The 25,999-nt window shown below is 45.3% G+C and overlaps 1 protein-coding gene and 1 long non-coding RNA gene across 8 annotated transcripts in view; one reads left to right on the forward strand and one right to left on the reverse strand.

Annotated features, from left to right (window-relative positions):
* Positions 1-25,999, reverse strand: part of CD247 (CD247 molecule) — a 79,788-nt gene that overhangs the window by 16,165 nt on the left and 37,624 nt on the right. For 4 of the 5 annotated variants that reach the window (XM_064477957.1, XM_064477956.1, XM_064477955.1 and 1 more), the window contains exons 1-2: positions 5,069-5,231; positions 4,566-4,637 (exon numbers count right to left, since the gene is read on the reverse strand). The exons of the other annotated variant lie outside the window; for it this stretch is intronic. In XM_064477957.1, coding sequence (XP_064334027.1) covers positions 4,566-4,637; positions 5,069-5,216 — 220 coding nt within the window. In that variant the 5' untranslated portion in view covers positions 5,217-5,231. Of the gene's footprint in view, positions 1-4,565; positions 4,638-5,068; positions 5,232-25,999 lie in introns of those variants that run through there. 5 annotated transcript variants of the gene reach the window in all.
* Positions 22,161-24,976, forward strand: LOC135318935 (uncharacterized). 3 transcript variants are annotated; one of them, XR_010377405.1, is made up of 4 exons: positions 22,161-22,512; positions 22,641-22,702; positions 23,740-23,925; positions 24,247-24,975. It is a non-coding gene; the product is annotated as an uncharacterized LOC135318935 (long non-coding RNA). The 3 variants fall into 3 exon arrangements; XR_010377404.1 differs by having other exon boundaries at positions 22,166-22,512; positions 24,334-24,971; XR_010377403.1 differs by having other exon boundaries at positions 22,164-22,512; positions 23,740-24,976.

A 25,999-nucleotide genomic window follows, 5' to 3' on the forward strand; every position in this document is an offset into this window, starting at 1 on the left:
ATCACGTTGACTTGCAGAACAAGTCTCCATCATTTATTAGGATAATATAATTTATTGCTATTCACTTTAGGTTGCCAGTATCCTCAACCCCCTCCTCAGTGCTGGATTTCAAATATTCATGTTTCATTGTAAAGCTAATCATCTGGTCACAACCACCTACAAATTATATATTCATAGACAAAAATTCTAAGGGAATGGGGGTGGAAAGGAGCTGTTTGATTTCATACAGGTAACAGGACTATGAGTAAATATTTCCCTTATTATATTTTTATTTCCATTAAACTTGTTATGGTTTGGGCAATAGTTTAAAAATTTTTTTTTCTGTAATCACTTTTTTATTTTCAAGTAAATCAACTCATTATAAAAGTGCAGGAAAGTAGGAAAAATAAAAATCACCCATAATACCAGGTTCAAATGCAGCCACTATTGACATGATGGCAGACTGTCCTCCAAGGTATTGGTTATTTATAAATTCTAATCATTCTACATAAAATGTTTAGTTAGCATTATAATTTAACATTATATTTTTATGTTATTTCACATATTCATATTTCATGTTATGGTTTTACTGAATATCCTTTTTAATGGCTGCATAATAATCCTTCCACTATTTATGTAGTCATTCCCCATCAATGACCATTTATTTCTAATTTTTCATCATTGTAAAAAATTATAGGATGAAAAGCTTCATTCCTAAAGCTTTTACAGGTTTATAATTGAATCAATAATACTTTAAAAAATGAAAGCTAACTGGTCCAAGAGAAAAAAATCAGCAAAAGATACAAGTAGGCAATTCTCAGAGGAGGAAAAATGAATTGCTTATAAACATAAAAAGACACTCAGTCTCACTACTGGTCAGGTAAATAAAGGTAAAAATGATGAAGAGATGGATCCCATTTTCTCAGGTAGTCAGAAGGCCACAGCTATGAGGATATGGGGAAGAAGGACACTTCTGGCAAAGGAGCAGGAGGTGCAAAGGTCCTGTGGTGGTCCCAGGTCTGGTGTGTCTGAACAGCAAGGAGGTGGGTATGGCCAGGGTGGCATGAATGAGAGAGAGCACTTGAAAATGAGTTTAGAGGGTGACGAGAGGGTGAGGGCATTAGTTAGAACCTCCTTGGTCAGTCGATTTTACTCTTAATGAGAGGAGCAATTGCAGGATTTTCTCTTTTTACAACAAATACACACTGTTTGTAATTTCAAAAACATGAATACATTTTAAAAGAAAAAAAATTAAAGCCAGTTGGAGGAAACTTGGCTCACTGTTACCTCGGGCCCCCGGGTTGCCTGGAGACGCAGGACAGACGAGCTGCGGGGCAGGCCTGAGGTCTGTCCGGGCTGCACTGCCAGGGCCCGGCCTACTCTCTAGAGGTCCTCCGTGATTTGTCTTCATTCACCCAAATGGCAGTCATCTTTATCTTTTTCTGCCCTTGCCCTATAAACCAAGCTAAGGTTTCCACCCAGAAAGTGGCTTTATTTCTACTGAAGGGCTGCAAATCCGTTCATTCTTTTGCTGTCTCATCTTTCATTAACACGTATGACCATCAAGCCTTTGTTTCTGTTACCAGCTGAATTGTGTTCCCTCAAAATTTAGATGTTGAAGTCCTAACCCCCAGTACCTCAGATTGTGACTGTATGTGAAGACAGAGTCTTCAAAGAGGTAATTAAGTTAAGAGGAAGTCTTAGGATGGGCCCTGATCCAGTATGACTGGTGGCCTTATAAGAAGATGCCGTTAGGACACAGGCACGCACAGAGGAAAGACCATGCGAAGACACAGAGAGCAGACAGCCGTCTACAAGCCAAGGAGAGAGGCTCTGAGAAGAAATCAACCCTGCCCACACCTTGATCTCGGACTTCTAGCCTCCAGAACTGTGGGAAAATAAATTTCTGTTGTTTAAGCCACTCAGCCCTAACAATTACGGTTTCCTTCTCCATAAACAACCCCCGTAACTCCTCACTTCTGCGTAATTGCAAGGAAGGGGCATATTGCATTAAACTAGAAGCTAGCTCAGTGCCTGAAACCTAGTAGGTACTCAGAACCCCGTGGTGAGGATCAAGTCAAGACACAGAGCTAGCCTGCACTTGAGCAGGGAGGTGAGCAAGTAAACAGATCTTCCCATCGAGAGAGAGGCACAGGGTGCTGAGGAGACTGGAGGGAGGCGACGCCTTTGCTGATGCTCTGGGAGTAAGACAGTGACAGGCAAGTGACCTCCCCTGGCCAGCAGAATTCCCCTTTCAGTTCCTTCCACTTATTCCACCTTCCCAGCAGCCCCTCAAGGCCAGAGGACAAGTCTCTCATTTCAGTGGACAGCACTTGCTCTGTGCCAGGCATGGAATAAAGTATAGATAGATATACAGGGAGAGAGTGCTATCTATATCTATATCTATATCTATATCTATATCTATATCTATATCTATATCTATATCTACATCTACATCTATATCTATATCTACACACATACACATACGTGTGTATACATGTATGCGTGTGTGTATATATACATATATGCATGTAAGTGTATATACAATCTGTCTACATCTATGTCAATGTCTATATCAGTATCTTTATATCAAGAGAAAGAAAGAGGGACTCTTTCTTTCCTCTTGCTGCCAACTTGGACCCATGGCTTTCCTGTGACTCCAGAGGTTGACTCTATAACAATCATGGTCATAAAGAAACATTTGCTCTACACTTTCAGTTTACAAAACCCTTTTATATTCTTGATTTCATTTGATTCTCATAAGAGGGGAGTGAAGTAAGCTGGGCAGATCTTATTTGCTCCACTTTGCAGATAAAGAGACCGAAGGTCAGGGAGGTGAAATGACCTTCCGGAAGTCCCGAGGCGCATGTGGAGTAGAGCCTGGGTGAGAGGCCGGGTCTTGGCAGGCCTTTGTTCTTTCTCACACAGCACACAGCCCTCGCATTATGCTCTCGAACATCAGCACCATTTAAAAGAAATCCACTCGAGAGCAAACCTCTCACATAAAAATTCCAGGCGGGATTTTGCCATTTCTCTGAGACTTTAATTTATTCTGCAGTTGAACCCTCACAGTGGGCAGAGATGTATGCACAAAGATGTTTATTGCGTCATTATCTGCAGGAGCAAAAAAAGAAGAAAAACAACATAAATGTCCACCAACTAGGAACCGATAAATAAATTTTGGTATATTCATATATAGTAGTTCAAAAAAAAAAAAACATACACATGCACAATGGATAGTTCTGCATGCGCTGCTACGGAAAGACTGCCAAGATAATTAAATGAAAAAAGCAAGCTCTAGAATAGTGTGTATATTATTTGTGTGTAAAAAAGAAAAGGCATATCAATTAGGCTGCATATGTATACTTATATACACATAAAAACATATACGGATGGAGTTCCCATTTAGGATGATGAAAAAGTTCTGGAAACATTCATGATTATGATAAATCTCTCCATTTAGGTCTCTTTAGTTTCTGTAAACATGGTTTAAGCTTTTCAGTGTACAAGTTCTGTATATAATTTGTTAAGATCATTCCTTTTTTGGGGAAGAAGCCACTGACTGGGAGAAAATATCTTGAAATCACATATACAAAAGAGGATTGAGTCCTGAATATATAAACCTCTAAAATACATCAGGAAGTTTCAGAGGGAAATTGCTCTGCATCCTATTTGTGATCCTGGTTACATGAATCTATCCAAATTTTAAAACTCATAAAACTACACACCAAAAGTAGTGTATTATTTATTACTATTACTATTACTTTAAGTCTGTAATTTTAAAAATTTAAAAACTATCAGACAGTTAAAAAAAGAAAAATTTCTGGAAATAGATAGTGATGATAGTTGTACAACATTGTTCATCATAATAAAAATGTTTCTATCTATCTATCTATCTACCTACCTACCTATCTATATGGGTAACTATATCCACAAAATATGTTTTCCATGGTTAACTCTGGTGAGGAGTAAAGGAGGAGGAGGAGGTTGGGGAAATTTTACTTATTTTCCAATTTGCACATTTTTGTGCTCTTTGAAACTCTACGATAGTATAATACAGTTATAATATTAAACAACTCAAACAAAAACAAATGACATGAACCATTAAACCGAGCAAGGTGTGTGTGGCACAGCTCTAGGCAGGGAGAAGGTAGAGGGACAGAGACGCATTCATCGAGGAAAGACCCTGTGGCTCAGTACATTTCTGGTGATGACCTGCTGGGGTTTGGAAGTATTTTAAATACACGGAAAACTTCACCCTAATGGTACTTGGGGAAAATTTAATATATTTATGCATGAACATTTGAACTGCTGATGAATAGCACTGGTGTTATTGTTACTATTATCTAATGCTGCAGAAAATAGACGCTTTTACATGCAAGTCCTTCCTTGCTACCATCCCTGACATGAGAACCCACCCTGCTAGGTGAGAGCAGCTCTGTCCCGACCGCGCTCCAAACATGCTGCTACTTCTGCGAGTTAACGCACCCCAGAGGCCAAGCAGGTTTCTGGGCATTGGTAGCTGAGCTGCCCGGGCAACCCAAGGGAGACCCTGGGGCAGAAGGGAGCCAAAGTCTGGGCCCTACCTGCAGCCTTCATCCGCCCTCTGAGAACCGTCCTGCTGGCCCCAGGCGACTGAGGGTAACTCCTTCCGGCTCCTGCAGCACCCACAGCAGAAACCTGTGTATCTATCTGCCTGCCTGACATCCCCTCCAGGAGGGGCTCCCCGAACCTGGGGTGGTGCCTCCTCCACCTCTGTAGGCCCTGTGATGGGCTTCTCTTGAGACACTGTGGCAGGCTGGCGGGGTGGGGGACAAGGAACAGGATGAGGCCCGGCTGAGCAGCTTCCCACTGCACCGAGCTTCAGCTTCTCGGAGACTGGGGGAGGAAATGCTATGCTGATTTGAAATCAGACACAGACACCTCAAGGGATAGAGCCAACGACTCGCCGGGATTTTTCAAGAGGCAAGCCTGAGCCTTGGGAGGCTCACTGTCCACCACGTGGGGGGTCCCTCAAGGAAAGGGGAGGGGGAGAGGCGGTGGCTGGCTCTCCGGGGCTTCTCCCCGGGGTGGCCATGTTCACACTGACCTTCGGCCCCGGCCACCCGGGTCTGATAGGGACGGGTCCTGCCCAGGCTGTCACCGCCCACCCTGTGCGCTCCGGGGTCCGAGCTCGCCTCTCGAACCACACCCAAAGCCGACGTGTGCCGGACCACAACCCGAGTCACCAGAATCATGAAGGACAGCTCTTCCCATGAGGAATAGGGGGCCTGGGCTCAGCTGAGGGCCTGAGGCTCTTGCTCCCCAGGCGGCCAGGGTGGGCTCCCGGCGCCGTCCCACAGCCTCTCGGTGCGGTTACCGGGAGCAGCAGCTCCTCCCCTCGGCCCACAGCTGTCTCCTCGCTCGAGGTTTCCTGTTGAGCTCCGCCATCCAGGGCCTGGGTTATCGCCCGAGATCTCCCATCTGAACTTGAACTGCTCAGGCGCCCGCCCCCACTTGCGGTCCCTTCCCCCGAACCGCACCGCCCCCAGCCTCTGCGGGGAAGTCGGCCCGGGGCTGGGAGCGCTCGGGGGTGGCTGGATGGGCGCTGGGCTCGGGGGGGGGGGGGGGGGGGGCTGGGGCCGGAGGGGCTGCCTCCCAGACGTTGGAGATGACTGTCCAGGGGTCCTCTTGAGAGGCACGGACGGAGCCACGCTCTGGGCCTCCATGGGGATGGAGAGGACAGAGACTGGGAGAAAGCCTGGCCCTGGGTCGCCTGACACATGTGCGGCTGTGTCCATATTCACACAGCCTGAGGACAAGCTGCTGCCTTCCGATTTGAAGGCTTAGGAGACAAAAATTCCCTTTGGAGAGATGTAAACCTCTCCCTGGGAGCGCCTCGATCCCCCCAGCACTGCTTCCCCTTCTCAGAGGCGGAAGCACAGGGGTCTGTTCTCACACAAGGGGGACTCCAAATGTCATCAAAGCTGCCGCTCTCAGAATCGACAGCTACTTTCATTTCGGAGCCCTGAGCATTGTGTCAGCTGCCTTCCTGGCTCTTAGGCCCAGCAATTAGCCAGCGCTGGATGTTACCTCCCAGCCTGATGGGGCAGTGCTCTGAGGATCCAGGAATCCCCAGCTCCAGGAGTGCGCATGCAGGGTTGGGGCTGCATTCTCTCCCATTAGCCCAGGAGTGAGGCGCCAGGGTAGGGGAGGAGAATGGCCAAGGAGGTAGGCCCTGTCAGCTTCTCCTGGTTTCCTCTGACTTGAGCTGATCAGGTCTCATGACAGGGTATTTACGAAAAATAGGATGCAGAGAATTTTGACTTAGAAGAATAGAAAAAGTCAGTTGAGCTGGTTTCTGGGTGAAGAGGGGTTCCTTCACTCCTCTTGGCCCACAGCAGAGCCAAAGCCCACAGCAGTGCTTGCCAGTTTGTTCTGAGGCCTGTGTCAGAATCACCCCAGAGCAGCTGAATTTGAGTCTCTGAAGGAGTGCCCAGGGATCTGCCTTCTAACATGCTCCCCCATATTCTCTTTTGTGCTACACTTTGGGGACCACTGCCTTCTGGGTTGGTTGGGTCTGGGAAATTCTACGACTAAATCCAGCCTCACCTGTGCACTTGCTGACAGGCTTGCTCCTTGAAAGAGGGTGACCCCAAGGCTCTCTGTCATAGACACAGAGCACCCCAGCAGGGACCATTATACCCACACTTGTTGCTTTTGTCAGACGACTGAGGGAGCCCAACACTGCAGGTCCACCGTGTGTTCATTCCCCACATTTCATCACGCCCACGTGTGATCTCACGGGAACATCAGACCGCCCTAACCCAGCTGCCTGGAGTCCTGCTTTGTTTAAAATATACTAACGAGGGCAGTCCTGGAATTTCTTTTTCTCCTTCTAGCTCTGCTTTTTTTTTTCACATCCAGTCATCTGCGAAGGACCAGCTTGCTGGGTCCTGGGGCCTGTCCAGGAAGCCCTCACACCCACCTGTGTCTTGGGGGATTCTAAACAGCTGGTGGGAGCCGCAAGCCTGGGGGGGCGCCAGGAGCTGGGCTGGGCGTATCACGCTGCGTTGGCACCGTCTTAGCAGTGGCTTTGGCTCCTGGTACCAGAGACACAGCGGCTCTGAGCAATTTAGGAACTCTGGAGTGGTCCGATCAGAGCTAGGGGGAGACAGATTGTGGGGCCCGGGCACTCCGAAGCACACTTTAGTTCCCGTTGCCAGGTTAGTTGGCCAAAGAGAGTAAGTTCAATCTCCAAACAGACCAGAATGACCAGTGAAGGAGAAAAGAACGCTGCAGCCAAAATGAGCTGGCTTCCTGCTCCTGTACAGCCTTCACCAATGTATGGAGAAGGGGCAAAATCACCTACCAACCCTGGAAGATGAGAACGGCTGTGTGCTGAAGCAGGGAGCCTGTGAGTGCACGAGTGAGCGCAGGCTTGTCTATAAACAGTCACTCTCGAGTTTTCCCAAATGTTGCCCATGACTCTCCATCCAGATCCTGCCTTTTGCTGTCTCTCTAGTGAATCTTTCCAAGACTTTCTCAGCTGTCCCCTTCCTAAGGCTTCCTCCCCACCCAGAGCTCCTGCCTACACCAGCTTCCACTGCATTCATTACTTTTTAGTGCAAAGAGCGCTTTGTTACTCTCATTGTGTCCAAGGGGTTCTCTCCTACTCAAGTAGATTGCAGGTTGCTCAGGTCAAAGAGCGAGCTTCTCTTTTAGTTCTTTTAATTCTACCCCTATAGGAAGCCCATTGGTAGGCATCCCCCAAACTCAGTAAGTACATAATTGCTTGGATGATTAAGAGGCTGATTGATGGATTGACTGGTGACCGTTAATGAGTAAAAATAAACGAATTTTGCCCCCTGCATTTCCCCTGTGAGTCGGAAGAGACCTGAGAGACCATTTTCATGGCAGCCTGGGCTAAGGTTGTCACCCAAAGTATGTGACCTTAGGCAAGTTACTTCACCCCTGGTTCCTTTGCCTCCCAAATAAGGGCTTCGTATGATAATCTCTATGGTTCCTTCCAGCTGTGATCTAGTGTTCCAGCTAGTCATCGGAAGAAAACTACTGAAGATTTCTTAATGAGCAGGTGTAACAAGTTGTCAGATTCCCAAAGTGCCCTCCACGTTCCCTGGTGTCCCTGCCCGCGTGGCCCTGGTACGAGCATGTAAGCAGGGTGGGATGTCTCAGACCCTGAGCCAGTGAGGGAGGAAGACTGGCAGGGCCTTTTCTTACAGGTGGGCCTCAGGCTTCGAGCAGACCTCCCGCCCTGTGTTGGACTCAGGCTGGGGCCCTGCCAGGCAGGACCACCACCCAGTTCAGTATCCTACCGACACCCGAACAAAGAACAGGCCGAAGTTCACCCAGGAAGGATGAGTCTTCTGGGAGGGCCGGCCCCTGGGATCCAGTAAGACTGTGGTCAGCTCATCTTCCATTAAATTCTTCAGCTTAACAAAACTTGCACTTGTCTTTCCAGGCTCAGATCAAATGATAACCAACTCTAGGAAAAGTGCTTTCCTTCAGGCAGAACTAATCTCCCTTCAACGGGCACCTGTTGCTATTCAACAGGAGGCCTGAAAAGTGAGGAATCGTGGGTTAAATTTATTGTTAAACAGAATATTAGTTATATTTTCAAAAACTACATTCCATACATTTTCCTTCAACCTTCAAGACACCTGTTCAAGTTAAGTGCCTCTTAATTAAAGAAATGGATCCAAAAAGAAAAAGAAAAAGAAAAAAGTGGTTATATTTGCAAGAGTGTATGTGGGAAAATCAGGATTTTCTTTGTATTATTGAATCAAAACGAAATCAAACAAAATCAAAACAAAATACAGAAATAAACTGTCATGTATAATCTAAAGAAAAAAATAAATGAATCCAATTGTTAATCCTGTTTTTATAAGGTACAAGAAATACAGTACTTTTTTCTGTGTTTCCAAGCTTTTTGGACACGCTGTAGTGTATTTCTTGTACTTTTTTCACGTGGACAATTGGACTCATTGCTTTAAACTTAGAATTTCCTGGTAAGTTGTCTGGAGGTTGAAGAAAATCACTTTGAGCATATTGTTCAAAAACGTAGCTAACATTCTGTTCAAAAATAAGTTTATGGTAATATTTCTGACTCATCAGACACTGTAGTTTTTGACACATTTCCACTAATTCTTTGATGACAGGCCTGTCCCTGTTAAACATTAAACTCCACAAGGTCTGGAATCTATTTTCTTCTTCTTTGACTCTGCAATCCCTAGCCAGTGCCGGCATGAAGCAGGCAGTCCTAGGGCTCTGACATGAATAAATGATAAAGTCTGCTGGGACTCACCCCGGACCCTTGCTCTGGAGCTGAGCCCAGAGAGAGCTGCCTCCCTCATTCCTGTGTTTTCAACTCTCTCTCCGTAATCCCCAAAAGTTTAACAAGAAGGAATAAGATTAAGAGCCTTATGTCTCAGATGTCTAAAAGCAATGTAAGTGAGCCTAACAAAAATCTGGTACCGTGAGCAGCAAGGTGCAAGGAAGGCCTGGCTTCTCACATCACGGGGCTGCTGACTAGTGCTGGGAGCGGGGAGGAGTTATTTCTGAGCTCTTGTGAGTCGGAGCCGGGTCTGAGCCGGGAATACCCGGGATGAGGGGCTGGGAGGGCGCCCTTGCATCCCCAAGCCTCCGATGCACGTGGTCTGTGAGAAGAGGGGGCTGCTGGCTGGATCGAAGCACAGTCAGGGCTGGAAGGCTTTCCTGGAGGGGTGTGTTTGTCAGTTTGGCAACCCTCGGTGTGCCCAGCCCACGCCCCGCGAGCACTCGCCTGTGACGTACTTCGTTCACATGGATCAAAGGCCCCACAAAGCCTGCCGCCCCTGCAGCTGCCGCGCTGGGGACGTGCTGGGGACGCGATGGGGACGTGCTGGGGATGCGATGGGGACGTGCTGGGGATGTGGGCGACCGTTTGGCTGAGAGCCAGCCTGCTGGGCTGCTACCTCTCTCCCATGGGAGGGAGTTCATCCTGCGGCTTCCAAACCTCGGCTCTCCCCCTTCTCAGGTGGGGGTGTGGGTGGCGGCGGGGGAGGGGCGGTATGGGGAGCCTGAGCATGTCACTTTCTCTCTTGCTCTCTCAGTTACCCCACATTTTGGGTCCTCAGGACGTCTCACCAGAACCCCCAGGGATCAGTGAGTTCTGCTACCAGAGCCTGTGTGGGACACCTGCAGCACCCTCGGGTCATCCAATTTGATTCAGTGGTAGAGCGCACACTAGTATGCAGGAGGTCCTGGGTTCTATCCTTAGTACCCCCATTATAAAAAAAAAAAGCAAAACCTATTTGACTCTAAATCTAGATTTATGCACATAGACAGAGATGCAGATAGCACTAAAGAAAAGCAAACGGAAGAAAATACAGCAAAATGTTAACAGTGGTTTCATCTCTGGTTTGCGAAATTATGAGATTTCAATCTTTTTTATGCCTTTCCCTATTTTCCAAGTTCTACAGTATATTATACAAGAATGTAAAATTTTGAAAGAGAAGAAAAGTAGTAAAATACAGTTTTGACGTTTTGTATTAACCTCCTCCCCATTGCCGTGCGCCCACTCCTCAGTTGCCTTTAAGATGATGAACGTCTAAATTACTCTGCTTTCTTCATGCACACACCGACAGGAGCGAGGTAGCTGATGGGATGCTGGAGTTAAAGGTTGGTTCCAACCAATCCACAGAGTAGTAGAAGCCCGCAGAAAGGAAGCGGGGCATTTAGCGTGGTACACGGGACCTGGCCGCCGTCGCAGGCTGGTCAGTGCCGAGCCCAGGTCCTCTCCCGGCCTGGCTCTCTTCAAGCCCAGGAGGCAGATGGGGGCACATCTGTCTCCTTGTCCTACATGGGGCTTGATGCCCCTCTTTCACATCCCAGGACAAGGACCAGGCTGGGGCTTGGGGTTGCTCTGGGGTCATGGGCCACTGTTCCTGGAACCCCTCCCAAAATGCAGTTCACAGGAGAGGCCTGTCAGTGTGCCAGGCACTGGGTCTGGCCACGCAGCCAGACCAGTGTGGCTTAGAGAACAAAACCTTAGCGATGGGTGGGAATGCTGGACAGAACAGTGTATCCAAACACACAGACGGTGCATCCGAGATCAGGACCTGGGAGGGTCTATGTGTGTAGATGAGTGCCCTACACACACAGGAGCCCATGGGAGGGAGCACGCCCTGCCTCTCAGAAGCGTCTAAACCAAGAAAGGAGGTGAAATACTCCTTTAGGCCAGGGTCAAGCCCCCGCTGGGAGAGATTTGATGGGCTTTTCAGAGGGGAACCCCTGCTCTAGACCCCGTTACAGAGAAGAGGCACCTGGGCCATTTCACAGCCTAGGTTCTCTCTGTCAGAAGCGTGTGACCAGCAAGTGGAAGGCAGCCAGACCGAATAGTTCACCCCTGGAAATGTCTGCCGTCCCTGCCTGCAGGGCTGAAGCCCTTCCAGCCCTCCTCCTGCTTTCCCTCTCCTGCGTCATTCCGTCTCCAGCCTGATACACCTCTTCCCTCTGGTTATTCTTTCAGTGGACTCCTCCCTGCACCCCCCGCCCCCACTCCCGATCCTTGCCTATCACCCTTTTATTTCTCTGTCACCCATCCCCTGCCCCACCTCAGACAGACTTGGATGACATGTTGCCCGGCAGCCCTGGCCCTAAGGATTTGGGGATGCTCCTTTGGCTTGATCCAGCTCTCTCTGGAGGATGGGTAGTCACCCGGCCATCTTGGCAATCCTTCCTAGCTTCTGTGTGTGGTTTTTCTGTGTGACCACTGAGTTTGAGCCACCCTGGGCTGGTTAGCATAGAGGTCACACTGTCCGCTCTGGTGTAGGAATCATCCAGGGAATTGCAATCGAGTCTGCAATGTAACCTATGACCCGGGGCTAGCAAGCCTTTCTTAATCCCCAGACTGGCCAGGTACAGACGGCAAACTCAGAAACCCGCAGTCACACTGGCTATCTTTGTATTAGCACGCCAGGACGCACCCAATTAGTAGTGCTCATTCCTGCCTCCCATCTGACTTCAAATGGCCAAAGCCCTTCATATCTGGAAGCAAAGACCTGAAAAAGTCATCATTTATTTTTTATTTTAAAGGAGAAGAGGGAAAGGGAGGGGAACATCCATACACTTACTCACAAAAAATCAAAGTCAGTTTCATGGAGATAATCTGCTGGGATATTTAGAATCTAGGTTTGTAGCTTAAATCTTTTTTTCCCTCAATCCTACATTTCAGCCTCCAATTTAGTGGGAACTAGAAATTGTGCTAATTTATTAGTTGCACATCAAGTTCAAAGAGTCCTTATTTTTTGGAACAACATCAGACTTTTAAACTTAAATGAAAGCAGACCCCATTGAAATGAGTGGTTGGAATTTGATCTGACTCTCCATAAATTTATTTCCTAAAATTATTAAATTAAGGAGAATGTCACTCTATTGCCTTAATTAAAACCAGTGATTCATTTCAACTAAAGAAATTTCTCTTTCTGGGGATATTATGTCCTACAGACTTAAAGGAGGATGGTTAGAGAAATGGTGAAGGAGAAAATGCTGGTTGGTTGGTCTGTTTTTAATGTTTTGTTTCCTGACTTAAGAAGCACATAGCCCTGGAGGTGGCCTCATTCCATGAGATAACAAAACACCCCCAGAAATCCTGGGGGCTAATAAGACACACACCTTTTATAACTGCCTCAAAAATAAACCCCTGTAGTTGACCATGTCATGTGTTTTGTCCTGCATTGATTTTCTCCCAGAATGTGCTGTTTGCAGCCGGTAGCAATTGTCTTTTCACTGGGCAATAATAAAAATATTTTCAAGTTCCCTTCTTTTGAGAAGCTTAATTTATAAATGTAAATAATAAGGTTATAATCCCCCTTGTCCCCCAGCAGATGCTGGTCTCCTTGAACAAAATCACCCCAGGATTGCAAGTACACAGGATGGAGCTGCAGTTTTTTGGCATCCCCTATCTGTGCTGTGTAGAAGGCAGCTGATTTCTTTCCCCAGCCTGTGCTTGGAGCTGGCTTTTTACAAACACTTAGCTCCAGATACAGAGGCTGCCTCCTTGCTGTGTGGGGCTTGGGGGTTCCTAAACACCCCTGTTTTTCTTTAGGGGAAGAGGAATTTAGTTCCAGAGCTGAATCTCTCTCGGGATGGGCTTTCCCCAAGAATGACTCAGAAAGAGTCCGTGGGAGAAGGCACTCTCAGGCTCCAGACAGGCTGCCTCCTGCTTTGGGCAAGGGTGCGGGCTTCAGGCTTGGGCTTCAGAAGCTGTTAGGGACCCAAATACCTTGAACTCCCCAAAGCTAATTTTCTCAGTACCCACCCCTAGCTCTTTCATTTTCTGAAAGCAGAAAGCTGGGCAAACTGGAAGCCAGGACAGTGAAGGAAGATGGAAAAGAAAAGGAAGAATTGTGCCTGTAGTTTTTCTAGCTCTAAAACACCTGGAAATGGAGGGTGACAGCACTAACCTGAAACTTCAATTGTCTCTGTCTTAAAAGCAAACATTCTAAATTAATGTAAAAAAAAAAAAAAAAGCAAGAGAAAGAATAAGAAATACAGTTACTGAAAAAGTTCCAAGATTGCAATATTTATCTGCAGTGTATGTTCTTCTTTTTTTTTTTTTAAAAAGATGCCTATTAATTTAGAGCTACATAGTATTAATCCCTCTCTCTTTTTCCTCTCTCTATCCTTCTCTTCCATTTTTCCTCTCTTTTGTTTATTTCCTTTTTTAGTTGATATCACTGTCTCTTGCCTTCCTCTTTTTTCTCCTTCTGTCTCCCATCTTCAATCTCCCTTTCCATATACCCCTTTCCTTCCTTCCTTCCTTCTTTCCTTCCTTCCTTCCTTCCTTCCTTCCTTCCTTCCTTCCTTCCTTCCTTCCATCCTTCCCAGTCTCCTTCCTTCCCTTCCAAAGGCCTGTCCAGAGAGAGAATATGTTCACAAGCCTCACATACAGAGTTCTTGGAAGAACTCCCATTCCCACTCACCATGCCAACGTCACTGGGCTCACCAGCCCCTCATAAACCAGAGAGCAGTGAGGTAGAAATCTACTAGTAGGTAGATTTCCCCACCTTCCTTTCCTCTTCACCTGTAGCCTTTCTCCATCTCGTTCTAGCTGAGCAGCCAGGAAGCGGTAGCATTGGTTTCCCTGAAATATTTCAGGGAATTTATTTTTCACAGCAGGAATTATTTATCTAGCCCAGCCTGCCAGAAAATTCTGAGCATCTAGTCCTTTGGAGGTCATTGATGACTGGTCGTGTTCTCTCCATATTTCTCTGGCTACAGTTAAAGCAGTTCTGTGAGCAGTCAGCTGGGTGATATTAACTCACTGTCCTTCTTCTCTGCTAATTTGAGTGTTCAGATGATACATAGCCAGGCACAAACACACTCCTGACAGCAGTTGCCAGGGAATATTGCTTTTTTGGACTTTGACACCAGCTCCAACTTTGAGTGGAATTTAAGTGATATTTACTGCATAGAAATTCCTCTTTGGAGCTCTGCTCTTCTGGCTTAGCCTGCTGACAACACATTAGATTTATTCTGACATCAAGCAGCCCAAGACTCAAACTTAATTAACTTCACTGGGGGCTCCGGTTGCAGCTTTGGGGTTTGCAGCTCAGCACATATCTCGTGATTTGTATCAATTATGGCGCTTAGAGAACCTCAAATCAAACAAATAAACCAACAACAAAAAAACCCCTTCTTCACGATTTTCTGACCACTTGCCAGGTTAACTCTGACCTCCTTTAGGGGGAAAAAAATCAGTTTGTCTTTGGACTGACTCAAGGTGCTACATGGTTTTTGTGTATTAAATTTCAGCCCATCGTTCTGTTGTACCCCTTTAAATTTTTTGTTTTAATATTAGAATTTGGAACTAATGTTTTTTGAGAAATTTTCATTTAGAGATAACCTACAGAATAATTATTCCCCTGCTCTGCCTTTTCAATCCCAATTACTGAAAATAAAGTTTAATTCAGTTTCATTTATGAGGAAAAACGTGTATGTATACATACACATACATATACACACACACACACACTATGCGCAATATGTATATGCTTATACATAGTATACGTGTGTGTGTATACAATGTATTCCGAGCAGCAATTTCAATGTTCAAGAGTGAGGACTGTTAAGTCAAGTGAGCAATAACCGGGGAGCATGAGCAGAAAAAAGGCTGGAGCACCTTGATTAGTTAGTTAAAATACGAAGGCGTCAGAAGGCCTGGCTCTCGTTCCAAAGTACTGACTCCTTTTCAGCGTCCAGGCCAGAACCCAGAGGCAACTGAAGATTTATGATGAGTGCTCGTTGTGTCGCACGCTTGCTTTTTAAAATTTACTGTGGACTCCAAGCTTGTTAACAAAATTTTGCCATTTTGCTCCTGGCTAATTCCGAGGTGGACAGAATCTGAGTTTCAGCGTCCTTTCATGCAAACACAAAGTCATAAAGTCCCCAGTGGAAGACCCAGCGCATGAATCATACCTTGCTGTTTTCCACACCTCTCTTTACCACCTGCAAACTCCCATCTCCCATTTGGAATGTTGAAAGGACACGAATCCCATAGGGGAATTTTCCATTCGACAAATAACTCTGTTGCATTACGTTATTACTGCCTTGCAGCCTGCTTCTCTGCCTTCGTGACTCAGAAGTCAGTTCTTTGCAGATAAATAGGAAATGCGGTAAATGTTTACATTCCCTCTCTGGGGACCCTGGAGCCAGTTGGCGCTTGCTTTAATTGTCGCTGGGGGTGTAGAGCCCAGATCTATGCGTTGGGGGCTGGTTGTTGTGACCAGCCTCTCCTTGGGCTTGCCTATTTTCAGTCATTGTTTTGGCCAGTCCTGGGGTTCTGCTTTACCCTTAGATTTATGTGTCTGTCTGTACACCCTCCCCAGCACCCTCTGCCCCCACCTCCTAACCTAGCCAGATGAAACCCAGCAGAGCTGCTACATCTCAGTGACCTAAGGCCTCTGTCTGGTCAGTTTAATATCTGTATGTTACGTCTGTGGGCTATTTCCCCCCCGGACACTTCCTCATGCCAGACAAATCGAAATTGCGGGGCCATATTACATGGCACAGTTCTCCAATCCCCGTAGCCAATTCATAATTGACTTTTAAATCATTTAGGTGCAAAAGCAAATAATAATAGCCCCACTGTTCAGTAGCTAATAAATTCTAGCCCATGAAAACTGAGGGAGAAGGCTTAAACCATAAAAATTAAATATTTATATAGATACTACACCCACATAGACATATAAATGCATATGCACACACATTTTAGGCATCTCTATTCATTTTTAATTTTTTATGTGCTATCCAATAAGAAAAGATTTCTAGAGAAAAAAAAAGGAAAGGAAGATTTATTGCCTCTAAATTAATAGAAGAAAACATCCCTGTAATAGCTAACCTCCTCCCTCAGTAAAAGAAAAAAAAATACTGAATTGACAAAATTATCTTTTCTCTATTGTGAGAAAGGTGAGTTAATATCCATAAAGAACTTAGAGCTCCCTCAGTTGAAGGATGCTCTATAAATACAAAGCATCATTATAATTTATTATTGAACAGAGTCAATTTTTTTCATCCGAACCATTTTTCAAACCTCTCATAGCACAGGCTCGTCTGATGGGAGCTCTGACACGAAGCCAAAACACCTCTCCGAGACACGGAGAGACTATCAATCAGTTTGATGCAAAGACTCCTCCAAGTCAGCCTCCTAGTAACCCGGCAGGACTGTTTTAGAGCTGCCTTCCTTCAATTAAGTTCAGTGACTTACACCGTGAGCCCACTCCACTGAGCTCTTACCCGGGAAGGGGCGATCTTCCCACCCTCGCCGCCTGGGTCCCATGCAGGAGAAACCGAGGCTAGGGAACCACCCTTTTCTCGTCCCTCCTCCACTGCCTTCTGCTAAATTGTAACCAACAAATCTATAGCGGCTAATACCTCTGTTGCCCTCTGCTAGACAGATCCTCCACCTAGCTGCCCCATTGTGAAGGAAGGGGATTGAAAAATAAAATATTCTCTTTCCTTCCAAGCAGTGGAAGGAAGCTATGCTCCCAAGCACAGAAAAAAGCAAACTGCACTCAAAAACAGGAGTTGCTAAAACTGAAAAGATGTGATCTGGTTTTGAAATAAATCCTTTTTTAAAAAAAAAGTTTGCCAAGCAAGATTTATACATTGGCAGGACTGAGCCCATTTAAATAGTCCAAATGTGTTGGCTTCAAACCAAAGGCTCACAGAACTAATCAGTTTAATTGGAAAATGGAGTCATTTGATTTTCTGTTGTAAGATCCAGTTGCACATTCAATCAGGGGGATTCACTGGAGAAAAAGAATCAGGTCGAGGCCTGGCCTCCAGCACTGGATTACTTCCCAGGGGGCTTAAGTGGCTGCTGTTGATACTGATACACTTACGTGCTTGTTAAGCCGGTCACAGGCGTTGAATCAGCATTTTTTTAATCTGGGATTTTTTTTGTTATCCAAACACAATTTTATTCTCAGGAACAATGCATGCCCACACCCCCCTCCACCCCTTTATTCAAGAATTGGGCCTGAAAGGAGAGGGAGAGAGAGGGGCTTGAGGGTCAGGCCGTGAACCTCTTCTCTAATCTTCCTAAACTCACTCCTTTTGTGATCTCATCATTCATTCTCAGGGCTTTAAAATACGATCCATATGCTGTTGACCCCAACATTTATATCTGCAGCCCCAGCTCCCCCTGAAATCCGGACTCGAACATCTACATGGATGCTTAATGAACAACTCAGCTTTAGCTGGTCCTAAGCAGCCCTCTTTGCTTCTCCTGCGGCAGACCTGCTCTTTCGGGTCCTTTGGTGATGTTAGGATGAATTTGATTTCTCAGTTCAAAAGTAGGGGGAACTCATTTTTATATTCTATATAACTTTTCTGATAACAGGAGTAGAAATGTTCATTATAAACAAGTTGGAAAATATAGACAAACATGAAAAAGAAAATAAAAATTACCTACAACCCTAGTACTCAAACATAATCACTGTTAATATATTGCTATTTTTTCTAATGTTTATTCTAATACTTTTTTTTTTCCCTGAAACCTTAGGGGTTTTGTTTGTTTGATTTTACTTAGGACCACTGATTTTTTTTTTTTTTTTTTTTTTTTTACTATTTTTGCTATATTTAATTATTTAACCACTCCCCTTATTGGTAGAAATATAGGTTATTGTTGATTTGTGAATATTATAAGAATACCATTGCAATAAACATCCTTGAACATAGATATTTTTATCCTTCTGACTATTTCTTAAGAAATAAACACAGGAAGTATGCAACAAATAGGAATCAATATTTTTGAAACTCTTTAAGTTTAGGACTTAATTAATGTCTGGGTAGATGGTACCAATTTACCCTCAGCGATTTCTGAAAGACTCTAATTCACGGTTTTCCCACCAACACTGGGTATTAATTAAGCAAACAAAAATCAAAACCCGGGAAGCAAAAAACAGATTCTAATTTTAAATGTCACATTTCTTTGATTATTAGTCACGGTGAACATTTTTTTCATGCATTTTCTTCACCATGTGTGTTTCTCATTTAATGGATTGTGTGGCGATGACTCTTGCTTTTCTTCTGTTTCTGGATGTGCTTTCTTAAGTGATTTCTAAGAGCATGTTTCCTACCAGGGATATTCACCCTTTTCCCATTGTATATATTGCAAATATTTTTCCACTTTGTCATCTATTTTTCATTTGGTGTCTTTGACATACAGAAATTGAAACTGTCATCAATTTTTTTTGCTTTTACTCATATGCTTAGAAAATGTTTCCTCATTTTGAGATCAAGTATATATTCACTTGTATTTGCTTGGAGGTACTCTTTTCAATGATATTCTGAGAAACATTCACAATAAAAAAACTTAAGAAGTGTTCTAGGCAGCAGCCCGGGTTGGCAGAATTCTACCTATTGCTAAATGTGTCTGTACACACTCATCCACAGCATGTGCACATGGGGAAAAGCAAGTCTAATGGAACTGACTTTATTTAAATGCAGCAAAATTAAGAAGGAAATATTGTGGGCTTTTGCCAAGGGGACAGTAACAATATAGCCACGATCGCTGTTTTATAACCAGGTTAGAAAAGATGCAATTACACTTCCATTAGGATTTTGCTGCTGTTAAAATTGGGTCCTCTTGCAGTTTTCATTTAATTCATCACAGTTTTTTAGAAGAAATAAGAATCAAAGGGGACAGAGGCATGTGTAGGAAATGCTTTAAATGCGGATATATTTGTGAGTGAGACTGCTGTCCTTCTGTGTCTGACCACGCTCTTCCCACATATCACGAGGGCTACCCGGGCCTGGGGTGGCCCCATGGCCTAGAATTTCCGGGTCTTGTTGGCCTGGATCACCCCCTGTGCAGCCTGGCATGCAGGGGTGTGGGATGCACGTTGTTGCTTGGAAACCTTCCACTCAGGCTCCTGCCTTCCGGCCTTCCCCGCAGGTCTGCTCCTCTGGCCTTACCCTCCAGCCCAAAGAAATATTCTGTAGCTCAGGCCTGGAAGGAGTCAGGTGGGACTGCTCAGGTGTCCGCCATCATTTGTTTTCTTTTAGTTTTACACACACACACACACACACACACGCACGCACACAAACACACACACACACACACACCTGTAGTCTTACAGAGAAATCTATTCTGAGACCTCTTTTTGAAAAGCAGTGTTTTCATGTTCAGACTTGCTATTAGTGCCTCTGGGTGGTTCTATCCTCTGAAAGGACCAGCTTCCGCCAGAGCCTCCATCCACTGCCCCAGGGCAGGCTTGGCTGCCTCCTCCCTTTGCTCACCATCTCCTCCACTCTGGGTCTTTCTATCGTGCGACTTCCGTCTGGGAGCAGTTTCAACCTGGACATTGTTTGGAAGACAAATGCAGTCACTTCTCGCCTATCTGCAGATTCCCCAGCAGAGACGTGAGGATCATTCAACCACACTCATACCCAGGGATTCCCAGAGCTTCTCAACTCATCTCTCCTTTAACTGCCCGCTGCTCCCTGCCAAAATAGCCCTGAGATGAGGCGTGATCAAAAAAGTGGGGAGGGGGATGAGTGTAGCTCTGTGATACAGCATGTGCTTAGCATGTGGGAGGTCCTGGGTTCAATCCCCAGTACCTCCATAAAAAAAATGAAATAAAATAAAATATTTTTTAAAAAGGACACTGTGAACTCATCTACAAAACAGAAACAAACTCTCAGACTTAGTAAACAATCTTATGGTTACCGTGGAAAGGAGATGGGAGGAGATAAATTTGGGAGTTTGATATTTACAAATGTTAGCCATTATATATAAAAATAGATTTTTTAGAAAGCTCCTTTTGTATAGCACAGGGAACTATGCTCAATATCTTGTAATAACCTTTAATGGAAAAAAATGTGAAAACGAATATATGTATGTGTATGCAGGACTGGGACACTGTGCTGTACACCAGAGATAGACATATTGTAATTGACTGTACTCCAATAAAAAGAAAAACAATAATATATGTTTTTTAAAGTGGGCAGGAACTGACCAGACCAAGTTCACACAGCTGGTGCGTCCAACCATGAGCCCTGGGTCTTTTCTCCTCTGCCGTGTCCAAATCCATGTCCTGTCTTTGAGTATATGCCCAGTCATCATATGGGAAGCCCCTTCCCAAACATTCCTGGCTGGAGATCTTCCAGACTTTTCAGAACTCTCACTGCTTCGTGTGACAGCTCCTCACTCCATTGCTGGGCAGTTCTACTGTCACTAGCATCCTTGTCACCCTGACCCACAGGGGCTAGTTCTGCCCTTGGAAGTTAACAGTATGCACTGTCTTCTATTTGGTGGCACCCCGCATGTCTGAAGGCTGTGCTTGGCCAATCCCCCTTTAGTCTTCTGTGCTCTTTTCGTCTTACGCTTGTCTCTGGAGGGCTCTGCCTGCTCTGCACAACCCCCATCCTCACCCCAGAGATAAGATAAAGCTTGTAAACCGGAGGTACCCCACTGCCTCCTCCCTAAATGTTTCTCTCTGATTTACTATGCAAGATAAATCTGCCTAAATAGAGATAGATAAATAGATACTGAACACTCTCACTGCCCTCCTTTCCTTCTCCCTGGTTCTGAATCTGGGGTGGGGCTGGGGCTGGGGAGGGGGAGCCAGCCTCAAGCAAGTTACTGCCTGCGCCTTTAAAGTTAGATTTTAATCTCCTTTCCCCTCCACCCACCCACCAGCACAGTCAACGCATCGCTGAGACACCTGCTTGGGTGGGGGTGGGAGTGTAGCGGCAGTTGTTGGGGGAAAGGGTGGCACTCGCTTGGTGTGTAGGGAGCAAAATTCTGCTCCTGGCTACAGAGTCTAACTGGAGCCTGAGAGAGATCTCTTTCGGTAACAGTGGCCAGGCACAAAAAAAAAAAAAGACCCTTTGAGGCAAGACAGAACCCTACCTTAGGAAAAATGGCCGAGGTCTGGGTAGGAAATGTACAACGCAAACAGGACTCTTGTCATACTGAAAGCAAGGATGCTATCAAAGACCACTAGCAAGGATGCTATCAAAGACCTCTGGACTTGGGTCAACAAGAACTTGGGAGCCAACCTGAGGAGGCTCCCACTGGCCAGCAATTGAACCGCTTAAGCATCAGTAAGAAAAATAACAACAGTGGATTAAAATAACTTAAATATGTTCAAGTCTATGCAGTCATCATGACACTACAACCAACCAACCAACAAACTCATTGCTCTCCTTCAGAGGATGCTTGGGAACCAAATCCTTACTTAATTTTTTTACTGAAAAAAAAAAAAAAACAAAAACCCTTGCTTTTAGTTATAAAATATATCACACATACACAGAAGTAGGATAGAGGAATGAACCTCTGTACAGCTGTCACTTGACCTCAACAATGATCAGCCCACTGCCCTTCTTTTAGATGTTTACTCCCTCCCCCTTTCCAGGGTTATTTTGAATTAAGTCATAAGCATCGTATCCATCTGAAGATCGTAATCTCTGTAAATAAGCGTCTATCCTGGGTATTTATCAGAGTAACGGAATAGTTGATGAGGACTTTATAGAAGTATTCCACCCAATAAATGAAAAAAGAGCTAACCCATAAGAAAACAGCAGCGGTAGGCAGTGATCATCAGTGGCTTCTCATGTCACCAAGAGAAAGACCTTGGGACACCATGAACCTCCTGATGAAATACACTAAACTACCTTGAAGGAGTCTTGCTACCACGTCACACCTGAATTCCATCAAGCCTCCAGGTCCACCTGCCGGTTTATACAATCCAGGAGGCAGAGGCCCAGGCCACATGACGCCGCAGGGATGCAGTCAGCACAATCCAGACTGTGGGAAATCTATGGCAGAAACAACCTCAACGATACAGTTCAAGGAAATCAAAAGGGTTGGGGGAGGGTGGAGTGTGGGGAAGGAAACCCGATGTAAAAGAGGCAAAACAACGTGTAAGCCAGTTGGCACCTCATTCAAACAAACACACGGCAATGCTGAAAAAGGAAGGTTGGAAGAATGTAAATGCTGACCAGATATTTGATGATATGAAGGAATTAGAGTAAATTGTGCAGGTAGGATAATGGTGTTGTGGTTATGTTTGTTTTTTTTTTAAGTCTCTAATTTTTAGAGATACACCCTGAAATATGTATGTGTGGTTCATTATATAATTTTCCTCTACATTCATATGTGTTTGGAACAGAAAGAGCTGCCTTGGTTCCCTCTTCGGAAGACGGGGAGCTGGTCAGGAGCGAAGCTTCACTGGTAAGTACATTATGGGGTGAAATGGCACCTTTCCCAGGCTGCTGACATCTTTTCTGAGCTTCTGGAGAGTTCCCCAAGGTGGGCTCTGTTCTGGGGTGTCTCTGTGCCTCCAGTCTGCCAGGCCCGGGGCTAGACCCCTGGGCTTTCCCTAAACCCTGCTGAGCAGGGGGAGCCAAGCACCCTTTCAGAGAGAGCTTGGCTGTGCTCCACTCTTACTTAGCTACATACTTAATCCCCCAATTCCCTTTCTTTATCTAGAAAATCAGCAATAAAACTAAATTCACAGGGTGGTTGTAAGGATAAAATGGCAAAATAAATATGAAGATGCTCTATAATCAAATTAATAACTCACAGTAATAATAACATATATTGAAGTCTAACTGTGTTCCAGATTTAGTTCTAAGAGCTTTACAGGCATCATCTCATTAATCTCATAAAACCCTACAAGGGATGTACTATTACTCTCCTCATCTCATGGATGGGGAAGTCAGGGCTCCAGGATGTGAAGGATCAGTGCTGTGTTTGTATATTTTTTTCTTAATGCACAGGATGAAGAGGGTACTGGCCACCCTGTTATAATCTGAGGGACAGTAGGATGTTCTCTCTCTGAAAGTATCTTCAGATGGAGGCCTTTGGGTCTCTGTTAGAGTGGAAGTGACCCTGACAGGGGTACCACATTAAGTTTCTGTGCACCACTAATGCCTTACCATGAAACTGTTTATCAGATTACTCTCCCTCCTCTGTCAGGACCCTAGAGAAAAGAGGACTGGTCAGGCTAGGAAGGGAAGAAAGTATTAAGGAAAAGTCCAGGGGGTGGGTATAGCTCAGTGGTAGAGCGCATGCTTAGCATACACGAGGTCCTGGATTCAATTCCCCAGTACCTCCATTAAAAAAATTAAAATAAATACCAAAAAAAAAAAAGGACAAAAGTCCACCATGATCTTGGCAATTGTACCTGGAACCTGTCCTGATCCCAACCTCAAGCAGTCAGTGCCAGGTGACGGGTGAATAAAGCTGCCTTTCTTGTTCTCAAACAGACCCAGGGAAGGGAGAGGCCCCTCCTGGATGTGCCGTCTGTGTGGTTCCAGCACCTGCCCGGAAGGACCCCTTCCTCGCTGCCTCCCTGCCACCCGGTCAGACTCTGGAAGCCTGGCTCTCCTGACAGCTGATGCCTTCTTGAGACATCCTGGTGGAAAACTTGGAAGCTGTCTGGAGAACCACAGGTACTGCTGGAGCAGCCGCTGGCTCTGCGGCCGGATCTGGGTCTCCCCTCCTGCCCCACTGACCCAGGCAGGCCAGACGCTGTCATTTTGATCCCCACCAGGTTGTCATGAAAGTCCTCGCCCAGACACACTATGGCCCCTGGAAATTCCTAAATGTCTTTCCCCTGGGCTGTGCTCTACAGGGCCAGGCAATGAATCAAAAGGCTGCACAAGCCAGGCCCTGGAGCTGTGAGGGGCCAGGGATTTGGAAAAAGCACTCTTTGTTCATGGCAGGTCAGCTGTTACACGTAAAAGCCAAAGCGCTTCTGGCTCTCCTGACAGGTGTCCAGTGTGCAGCACACGCAGGTGGAGAGGCTGGCTGCTTCCAGCTTCGAGCAAGTTACCCCATAGCCATGCTTTTGTTTCTAGCCGCCCAGTTAAAGGGACATGAAAGAACACAGACCTGCCTGAGTGAAGACAACATGGTGAAGGGCCTTGAGCCATGAAGAATGACTGAGATGGTGATGTTAAGCCTGGTAAAGGCAAGACTTGGGGACCCAGAGATGCTGTCAATATTTAAAAGTCGGTCTCATGAACAAGAGGTTAGATGTGCGTGCATGTCTGTCTGTGTGTGTGTGTGTGTGTGTGTGTGTGTGTGTGTGTGTACTTGAGTTCACTGAAAGAAGCTTTGCTGAGAATGGGCTGCTGAGGTCAGAACGTCCAGCTTCAAATCCTACCTTCTGTGCCTAAGTTATCTTGTCTGTAAAGTGGAACTAAAAAGTAGTACTTATCTTCAAGGGCTGTTGTAAAGATTAAAATGAGTGAATGTATGTAAAAATGCTTTGAATGGCCTGGTTCATACTAAGCACTCAATAAATGTTAGGTTAATATAATGTTCACCGCTGTCAGCAGACAGAAACTTCTGTGATATCACAAATGAAGACAGCAAGATCCAAGTTGTATGACCAATTTTGTTTTTAAAATGCACATTATTTTGTTTTCTTTGTTTTTTTAAATATGTTGCAATTTTAATTTGTTTTAAACATCTTTTTGGATTTGGGGGCGGGGAACTAGGTTTATTTATTTATTTATTTTTAACAGAAGTCCTGGGGATTGAACCCAGCACCTCCTGCGTGCTAAGCATGCACTCTACCACTAAGCTCTACCCTCCCTCTAAAACGCACATTATTTTGGAAGAATATTAGAAGAAAATACTGCAAAATGTCAACAACAGATTAGGTGATTTCGGGACAACAGAATTATGGATGTTTTAAATTTTTACACTTTTAAGTATTGCGTATTTTCTAGATAAGCATATATTACTTCATAAATAGAAAAACATTGTTAATGCTATCTCTGTTTCCAAAATGCTTAAAGATGTAGTGAGATCCTGGTCACTAATAGGGTTTAAACCACCTTGTCGCCAAAAATATTCAGACCTGTACGGCTAATGGACAGTTGCATTATTTATACTGTTTAATCTCAACCATCAAGAAGCCAGTGTATAAAAATAAAGACTGGAAAGAAATCAGTGACACTGGTAGTAGTGGTACTCTACAGAGATGAATGATGACTAAGGTCTGTTGCTTTATTCTTCTCTGTACTTTAAACGTTTTCTAAATTAAATGTGCACTATTTTGAAAGTGGGGGGGAGGGGCATTAACTGGAATGAAAACTAAACCAGAAAGAAATCAAAAGAAAAGGTCAGTCTTGACTAGCTCAAAGGCCCCCACAGACCTGCCGATCTCGTTTCTGCGACCATGACTGTGACCACGAGATGGTGGCAACTACATGACATGACACATCCGCCTCCATGCACCACGCACTGCAGCCCAATGGTGGTCATGCCCCCCTCCTTCCCCTTCAAAAACCACCCAGAAGTTCCGATTTGCTTTTGCATCACATAGCAAACCTCTCCCCACACCATGTGGCTTCAGCATCTCACACTCTGGTCACAAACTTTCCACGTATGTCCCCAGTCCGTGTCTCTCCCACCCAGCTAGGTTCACCTCCGTGGGGCCTCACTTACACCTGCCCTCTCCATGCCTGGACCGCAGCTGACCCCTCACCCCGGACCCCTCCTCCCTCCTGTCAA

The sequence above is a fragment of the Camelus dromedarius genome, chromosome 23 (assembly GCF_036321535.1).
Source record: "Camelus dromedarius isolate mCamDro1 chromosome 23, mCamDro1.pat, whole genome shotgun sequence".
Taxonomy (NCBI): domain Eukaryota; kingdom Metazoa; phylum Chordata; class Mammalia; order Artiodactyla; family Camelidae; genus Camelus; species Camelus dromedarius.